Source organism: Sinohyriopsis cumingii, chromosome 4, assembly GCF_028554795.1.
Source record: "Sinohyriopsis cumingii isolate HCF-2022 chromosome 4, ASM2855479v2, whole genome shotgun sequence".
Taxonomy (NCBI): domain Eukaryota; kingdom Metazoa; phylum Mollusca; class Bivalvia; order Unionida; family Unionidae; genus Sinohyriopsis; species Sinohyriopsis cumingii.
The window spans coordinates 61243637-61253574 of NC_142964.1; the positions used below are offsets into that span (position 1 = coordinate 61243637).

General features: G+C 32.9%; 1 protein-coding gene across 1 annotated transcript in view; it reads left to right on the top strand.

Annotated features, from left to right (window-relative positions):
* The window catches only part of LOC149801276 (two pore channel protein 2-like), a 115316-nt gene extending 105868 nt beyond the window's left edge, over positions 1-9448 (top strand). The window contains exon 27 of the mRNA XM_089955335.1: positions 2067-9448. Coding sequence (XP_089811461.1) covers positions 2067-2181 — 115 coding nt within the window. The 3' untranslated portion in view covers positions 2182-9448. The remainder of the gene's footprint in view (positions 1-2066) is intronic.
* The last annotated feature ends 490 nt before the right edge of the window (positions 9449-9938 follow it).

A 9938-nucleotide genomic window follows, 5' to 3' on the forward strand; every position in this document is an offset into this window, starting at 1 on the left:
GTGTGGATATGTTTTGCTTCCACAAAAGCCATAATGTGTGGATATGTTTAACTCTCATGAAAGACATGTGGATATGTTTAACTTATATGAAAGACGTGAATATGTTTAACTTACATGAAAGCCATAATGTGTCTTTTATATTTATATGTATGGAGTTAACTGAGGTGAAATAAGAGGGTGTGGGTGAAGGGCATGCTTGAAACAATAACCAGAACAAAGGTCCAACAGCAGCCAATAATTTTCCAGACCTCTGTCAAATTGTTCAAACATGAAATATCAAATTTCACTAACTAAGGGATACACATTGGGTATATAGCTTACTGTTTATTAAAATATTGATTATCATCTGCCATTTGATGGATCTAATGATGATTTGTGGACAGTATGGCCATCCCATCATATGGACATAAAAGTGGCTTTAATTTGATTGGTAATAAAGCAGCATATGATAGTTGCAATGACATTTACTGCGAGATTAATGTTGATAATTTGCATTTAAAGTATTAGCTGGGCAAAATAATTTTTCAATTTGGATAATGAATTTATTTTAAAAAATGGTATTGTTTGGCTCATGGGCATTAATACATTTAACTGAGCAGGTATTGGTGCTCAGTTGTTTGCCCTGGATTTTACAACAGTTTACACAATATTTTATGACCAACATAATTTATTATGGCTACACTTTTATCTACATTAAAATATTGAAAATATGGTGCTCTGTATGGTTACACATTTTGTGCACATAGAGAGCAACAAAACAGATCTAAAATTACATCTATTTTATTTTGTAAAAGTTAAAAATGTTCCCAGCTACTATATCTAATGAAAGATAATAGTCAAATGTTAATCTCTTCAATGTTGAAATGGTTGGCTGTTTTATTCACCCACTTTTGGCATTGTCACTTTATATCTTGAAAATATTTCATATCTTTCAAGTTCAATTCGTTATACATCTCCTCTTGGAATCTTAAGATTTTGGGCTTTGTAAAAGAAGATTATTTTCAGGCTAACTTCCATTGTACCAACTGAATGTACATGCAAGTGACTAAAATAATAAATCAATCATGCTTTATGTATAATTAGGTGAATATCAAATTAACCATAACAATATTTAGATAGATAACCCACAGTGTGATCTCAGTCTGACCTCCATTTACTGCCAAAATATTGCTTACAGTGTAAAAACATGGCCATCTTGAACAGGGAAGGGAGACAACTCACTGTTGAAAGAATAAAAATGCAACTCTTGAAAATAAGATGTCTTGAAAATATGCCACTGAATTCTTGCCAGATATTTTCAAGGTTTGAAGTAGTTTTGTTTTCTTTTTAAGACAGCAACTGAATGAAACCTTATTGTTACCACTTGAATTTGCAGATCTTTAATTTGCTGGTTATACCTTCCAATGTCTACTAAACAGAATCAACCAAATGATCCTTAATCTTCCCTTTGTGATGAAGTGGGCTTATTAGGACATTTTTAAAACTTCAGTGAAATCTGTGTCATCTGGCAGGGAAAGGGATGGAGAATAAATGATGAGTAGTAATAACTGAAATACCGTATATACTCTGTTGTGAGTTCAACTAGTAGTAGTAGCTGAAATACCGTATATACTCTGTTATGAGTTCAACTAGTAGTAGTAGTAGCTGAAATACTGTATATACTCTGTTGTGAGTCCAACTAGTAGTAGTAGCTGAAATACCATATATACTCTGTTATGAATTCAACTGCAGACAACATAAACCATGATCTGCTGTCACATAATGCACCAGCAGGTCAAAGTCTATGTTTATTATTTGTAATGATTACTCCCAACATACCTTATAGACCCACATCTACCAGCACATTATGCACCAAAAGATCTGGGTCTGTGCTGTTTGCAGCTGAACTTGATTTATAAGTGAATGTGTACAGTGTTTAGTAACAAATCCATAATTTAAAATGCACAATTGATAAAGTCTTTTGGCTGTTGTATCATCCAACGAAATTGTTTATTTGATTCTATAGTATTCAGGAACCGTTTTAGATATGTTCCATTTTACTAACTATGTAAGTTCCTTTATTCCAGACAAAGCCTGGCTGAGCCAGAAGAAGAGGATATTTTGGGTCATTTACAGCAAGATCATTACCTGAATCTAAACGATAATGATGATGATGATGATGATGATAAACTAATTGTCTGAATTTAGGAAGCAGGGCCTATTCTAAACTGGTTAATTGATATAACCATCAGGCCCTTATTCATCCTAGACTGGAACTTGAATAGTGTCAGTTTTCACAAGTGCCTTATTTTGCAGAGACTTGATAGAAACATGAACAAGAATCTCCTGCACTATCAAAGTCTGTTTTTATATCCACCATAAAAGGTTTTTATTTTTGAGGATGGAGTAGTGTATAATGAAGTTAGCATGGGTGTCACTCTTTTGTTTGCTTAATATCTCCTGTGCCCCATGAGATATCTTTAAGAAACTTGGAATGATTTAGTGACATGACTGGAAATTGTGTCCTGTGAAAACTGGAATCTGTTTGATCAAAATTACAAGAGTTGTTCCCAATTTGTATTACCATATATACTCACTAACAAGTAGAGTCAAACTCCCAACAGCAAAGATCCTGAACTGCCATAGCATAATGGGACTGCAGATCAGACTGAATGTTGTTTGTCCTACTGATTATTCCTAACGAACCAAACAGACCCAGATCTGCCAGCTGTGTATGGAATAGCAGATTGGATTATGTGCTGTTTGCAGTTAGACTTGTTTTATAAGTGAGTATATTTGGTATTACAATTGTGTCAGTCCATTCATCTGTCACACTATTCTCTGTGTAATATCACCCAAACTATTTCATGAAAAGTGGTATGGATTTGTACCATGATGAGAGTTTGTGTTCCATAAGGGATTTGTCTATGTCATATTAGTGCTTTTAAAGTTAGCTCTAATTGGTTTAACATTATTTTAGGCCTAAGATCTCCATAACAATCTGAGGTACTTTCGTGAACTTGGTGTGCTTTTGAATCATGGCTGGACAATGTGTCTTGGATGTTATTCTCCTTTTTTGTTCAAAGTTTAGTGTCCATCTGTCTATCCATTACATGTTTGACAGCTATATCCACTAAACTGGATTTGTATCATAAGACAAGTTTATATTGCTTTTAAGAATGGGCTTTGTCGGACAATTACTGTAGTGGTTTGGATTGGTGGGATATTTGGTTAGTACACACTTGCTGGCAGATCTGGTAGTATCTGATTTATGCTTACATTTTTAGTTCACATTGCCCTGCACTTTGCTGTGCATCATCTGTCATTTGAATGTCAACAATTGTTACCACTCTGGAGTCCATATCTCAAAATCAATTTTGATCAGATTTCAGAGATCAGCTTATGTCATCAAAATCTTGGACAAGTATGATAATGAGCAAAATACATGCATATTAATGAGGTGATCTTGCATCGGTTTGAATAACCTTATAACCACTCAGGAGACCATATTTATGATCTGATTTTGATTAAGTTTGGAATATATGCTTATTTTAGCAAGATCTTGAATGGGTTCAGTAAGGAGCAAGATACATTGATACTAATGGGGCAATATTTAATCTGTTTGGCTGACCAAGACAAAATTTTCTATCTGATTTTAATCAAACTTGGAAAGTGGACTTGTGTCATCAATATTGGAGGAGAGTTTGATGATGTGCAAGATTTATGGATATTTATGAAGTGATCTTGTATCTGATTGGCTGAACTTGCTACCATTCTAGCGACTATTTTTGATCTGATTTTGAATACTGTTGTTAAATATACTTAAATCATTATGATCTTACATGGGTTTGATTATGGATTTGATGAGGTGATATTGCATCTGTTATGTTGAGCTTGTCATCACTTTAGTGACTATGATCTGAGCTTGTCATCACTTTAGTGACTATGATCTGAGCTTGTCATAACTTTAGTGACTATGATTTGAGCTTGTCATCACTTTAGTGACTGATCTGAGCTTGTCATCACTTTAGTGACTATGATCTGAGTTTGTCATCACTTTAGTGACTATGATCTGAGCTTGTTTTCACTTTAGTGACTATGATCTGAGCTTGTCATCACTTTAGTGACTATGATCTGAGCTTGTCAAAACTTTAGTGACTATGATCTGAGCTTGTCAAAACTTTAGTGACTATGATCTGAGCTTGTCATCACTTTAGTGACTGATCTGAGCTTGTCATTACTTTAGTGACTATGATCTGAGCTTGTCATCACTTTAGTGACTATGATCTGAGCTTGTCATCACTTTAGTGACTATGATCTGAGCTTGTCATCACTTTAATGGATGTTGTGATCTGAATTTATTGAGTTTTGTAAATAGGCTTTTATCATCTATATATCCAGTGATATTTGTTATAAGCAATATCTGCACATATAAGTGAAGTTCAGTAGAGTTAGAAATACTTCCCAGTTCATATGCTGTAGAATAAGTTTAGTTTCCATTTTCCAAAAATGCAAACAAGATTTAGAAAAACAATAATAGAACACAACAAAACCATTTATTAAAATTAGCAAAATAATACACCTTCAAACTGAATAATGTGTAATTTAAATCTTAAGAGAAAATTTAAAATATAAATGTAACAAGTAACACTTCAAGCATGGAAAATAATTGGTTATAAAACTTTTTTTGTAAAACTGATGAATCACTACAATCTTGATACAGTATTATAATGATATGTAGTGAGTGGGAAAAAACTGTTTTTGATTAAATGCATTGATGTAAGACAATTTATAATTGATGGTTAATATAAGCAATGTCTAATGTTGTAATTAATGATGAGAATCTCTTTACAACGTTATAGATGCATGTTTGCAGGTGGTCATGTTTTTATTATATTAATTTTGCCTCAGTAAAAACATACTTATTGTAAATACCATGTCCAAGTTTATACATTTTATTTGTAGAGAATTACTTATAAAAACATAACAATTGAAGTTCTTAAATATTTGGAAGCATCCTTGATACAGTTGGGAATATAACTTGACAGTTGTTAGTAATACCATTTTAAAGTGCCTTAAACATTTGCCATTTATATGTTATCACATGTATTGTGCGTTTTTAAAAATGATATTTCACATATTTAGTGTCATTGCTCACGAATTATTTTAAATACAGATATAAAAAAATACCAGCAATATGTTCTTCTCTTCAAACACCCTAAATTTATTTATCAGGAGAAGGAAACCAATGACCATAAAAAAACACAGCTATGAATTATAAATTTCAGTCTATTGAGAGCCATGTAACTCAGTTGACACCAAATTAAAGCTTTGTTTGTACACTTAAGTTAAAAAGATCCTGAATAACTTCATTATTTTGGTAATACCATAATCTTTAGAAATAATTGTTACCAGACTATAGCAATATAGGTAAAATGTACATGATTTAAAGTTTGGAAGATAGTTAATATAGGTTGTGTTTTTACAATGTTACTCGAGTCTGCTTAGTTAAATGGTCAACTGTTATGTAAGTCATGTGAGCTATATCAGATCCACACAGGCCTCTTGATTTAGCATGATTCAGAAGTTACATGTTATTGTATATATTTATGTATGATACTATTTTTGTACATGAACATTATTTCATTGGTTGAAATATGCATGCATAAATGGATACATTGATGAATGAATGAGTAGATGCAGTGGGGGGGTGTGCGTGCTTCTGAGATATGGAATGACATACAAATTGGGGCAATATATTTCATGGTTGTTTGTGTAAATTTCTTCCTCAGCAGTGACAATGTCTCAGTATTGAAAATGACAGGCAATAACGGTTAACATAATTATGATCATTTTATTTCCCTTATTTTATATAAAACAGCAGAGGTAGATTTAAATATGTTTGGCAGTGCATACCTTTTTGGATTAGAATTGAAAGTTAATATGGCTTAATTGAGACCTTGCCTGTTGAGGTTGGTGAAGCCCTAAGTCGTGTCCTTCAGCAACTTGCATTTCACAAGATAACTTTACTGGAAATTGATGAATATTAACCAGTCTTACAGTGCAATTTTGTATTCATGCGACCTTGAAAATGTTTAATCTCCAGTTCTTTGTGTCATTTAGAAGAGTTATGGCTCCTGATTATCATTCCACAGCAAAACTTTACCCAGATGTGTTGCTTTTCAGCCAAATTTGGCATGCACCAATTTATTGCCAAGACCTTGAACGAGTTCATTGTTCCACATTCCACAGCATCAATTACAGAGGTTATGCCCCCCCTGAATGCCTGCCCTTCTGGCTATGGTTTTCACGTGCCAACTTCACTGAGGTTTATTCACTTTAAGGTAATTTTGGTTCATGGTTTCATATTGATGAGAATGTTTTTTTATCAGCCAAATTTGACATGAAGGTTTATGCTGATGAGATATGTTTGATTGGGATTTCTAACTTTCTACGTCATCATTAAGAGTACTGAGTTGTTATGGCCACAGCATGCCAATTTTGTTGACTTTGTTTCTCAACAGAAGTTCCTCAGTTAAAGCCCTGCTTAGCAAATTATTATGAGTGGGGTCTGTTTAAAATGCATCCATCACTGATAGCTGTAGCTTATTTTATATTGTCAATACAACAAAATTCTGACAACAGTCACCCGTAATCACCAGGATCCTGGTGTAAATGCAGTTGCTTCTCACTGTAAGGGACCTCACAATAACATATTGTCTCTAATAAAACTAGCATGATAATTAAACCCTTTATTTTTAATCATTTTCTTGTTGGTGAAATTACTACTCACAGTACTGGACCTAAATCTAGTAGACTATTGATTTTTAGCTCATGGTCATGGGGTAATGCATAAAATAAACTCTAGTGTGTTGTGTTTATGCATACAGTGTACCATATATACGTACTTATAAGTTGACTCCAACCAAGAACAAAACCCTGATCTGCTGTCACATCATGCACTGGAAGATCAGGATCTAAGTTGTTCTACTGACTTTAAGTAACACATTTCATAGACCCAGATCTGACATTTCATTATACAATGGAAGATATAGGTCTATCCAGTTTGCAGTTGAACTTAGAAGTGAGTATGTTTAGGTACTCATTAAAACATAGCATCATTTATGATTTTCCCCAGTATATGAGAATTTCTAGTAAAACAGGATGTTGTCATGGCTCTTTGACAGGTGTATAAAAAGAGGCATCATTGTTTGACCCTCAGGATCAAGGAGATAAACAACTGGCAGAAATCGCTCATCTCAGTGGCCACTAAATATGGCAAAATTGTAATTTGGAACTGAATCTCTGACTGCAGATGTGTAAAGTATACATGTTACCAATATACAGTCTAGGTTTGTGTTAGCTTGCATCTTCAGCACACCAGCTTCCTCTTGGTGCATATTTGTAAATGTCTTCCTTTGATATATTATTACTGGGTCACTATGACATTTGTCTGAACAGAGTGAGAAAATTTAATTGGAATTATGTCCATAAATCTTATGCTTCTCTTTGGTCACCAAAACAAACATATAATTGTATCTAATAGAAATTAGACATCAGACATTTAAAAAGAGGTACAGTAATTTTCTCCTTCCTAGCAGCTAAGAATTACTGGCATCTTGTCAGTTCTAATAAATAATACAAATATTATTTCATTTCCTAAGGTCAACATTCAGCATATTTTCATATTTTGAATGCTCAGTTAGTTTACTTTACCTAAATAAAATACCATGTGGAACAATAATACACATAGATTAGATTGATCCATCAGGAATAACTTCATGTCTCAAAAAACAATCTAATTGGAGCAGAGGTCCTCAGCAAACACAAATAATTCTCAAAAAAATACCTATTTGGAGCAGAGGTCCTCACCAAACACAACTAATTCTCATCATCCACCTTTATATTATTTAAAATATTTATCTGAATGATTTTTTTTCTCCATTACATGTAAGTACATTTCCTTATGGATTCTTATATCTAATGTCTTGGAAGTGATAATCATTTAATGATGCACTGTCAATCTTGAAATTACATAAATATTTGCATTAGTGACTATCCATATTTATCCAAATATAACATTACGTCTGTGCTATTAATAGAATAAAATTAATGTAACTGCAATACATAGTTTATATATAATTTAATTCTTGTATGTATGTATGTATGTATGTATGTATATATGTATGTATGTGTGTATGTATGTATGTATCTGTGTATGTATATATGTATGTATGTATGTAATGTATGTATGTATGTATATATGTATGTATGTATGTATGTACATTTGTATGTATGTAGTAGCATTTTATGGCACAAGGGGACTGCTCCGGTAGCCTAAATGGTTAGAGCAACTGCTTTGGTTGTGGGAGGTCATGAAGAGTTTGAACCCTGGCTGAGTCATACTAAAGACTTATAAAAATGGTACTAGCAGTTGCTCACTTGGCACTCAGCATTAAGAGGTTAGTGTTAGGACTGGTTGGCCTGGTGTCAGGATAATGTGACTAGGTGGGACATGATGCTGCATGTCTGTGGCATAATATCCCAGTAGTAGACATCGCTGTAAACTGCTACACTGGCAGCACATAACCTAGCATTATGATTTAAGTTGTTAAAGTTATGTTAATGTTAACAACCAAAAAACAGGCACATGAATCATGGGCATAATTTGTTTTTTTATAGTGCAAAACTAATGTTTGAAAAATATAAAAATGAATGCTACAAAAGTTTAGGAGGATGATCCCTTCCAAATCAATGTGAACATGAAGTAGAACAAGAAAAGAAGTTACAATTCTGTAAAATGTACATACCATAAAAGGTAATGGTAACAAAAGATATATATATATATAATTTGTATTGAGGCATCAGTGACATGTACATGTAATAATGATAGTCTGTGATTATTTCCCCATAGTAGTCTCCTATTTCCTGAGTCTGTACCTGGCACATGATTCCCTTTGTAAGGTAATGTAAGCATTCACTAGAATTCAGTTTTGCCCTGTCAGTAAACATGTTTAAAGAAGTACTAAAAATGTCCAAATCTGTCATATGACATCCATAATGAGAGCTGGTTGTTGGTAAGATCTTATAAGATGCCAGACAGAGAGAGAGAGAGATTTTAATTTTTTTTTGTCTAGTCTGTAACTTCTTTATCTAAAACAATTTTAAAGTTGAAAATAATGTATCAGTGGCTAAAGGTAGTTAAAGTTCTTGACATTTTTCAAATGCAAATTATATTCTGATCCCCACTTCACACTGGAAGTATGATCTGGTTTTTTTTTCTTCAGTAAATGTATTTTTTGTTATTGATACATCAGTATAAAACAAGTGTCTTCCCCACAAAAATGCAATATATACAGGTTGTAGTAATGCTAAAAATTACATTGCATTGTATTGTATAAAGTTTAAGTAATGTTAAAATTACAATGTATTATCCTGTATAAAGATTTTAATAAAATACTTATATCAAGTTTTTTTGTGTCATTATACATTAGAGATGCTATTCTTAAGTTGGCATACCTATTCATATCATATTTAACATTAAGCTCCCCTCTTATTATAAATGCCCCTACCCCTTTTTGAAACTATTCATTCCATTTGCCCAACTTTTATATTTAAAGGATTTGTTTGATCATTGAAAATGCTGGTCAAAATTTGTTTTACTTGTAGAATTTTCTATTTTTTCTTTGTTGGTTTTTAATGTAGAATGATTTTGACAATTTATATAGTAAAGGTATCATCTTCCTTAGTGTATATAAACACTAAAACTTGCCTCCTTGAAGTAACAGACCCAGGCCAAATATAGAAAATATCATCCCAATGATTGAGAGATCACACTAGCTCAAAGACTTGTGATACCTGTAATAATTTTTCCACAACCTACTTACTATCAGATGTGGACATGGTTCTGCCCTCACTTTTCTACCATGACTGGCAAGGCCATTCTTGCAAACATTTAA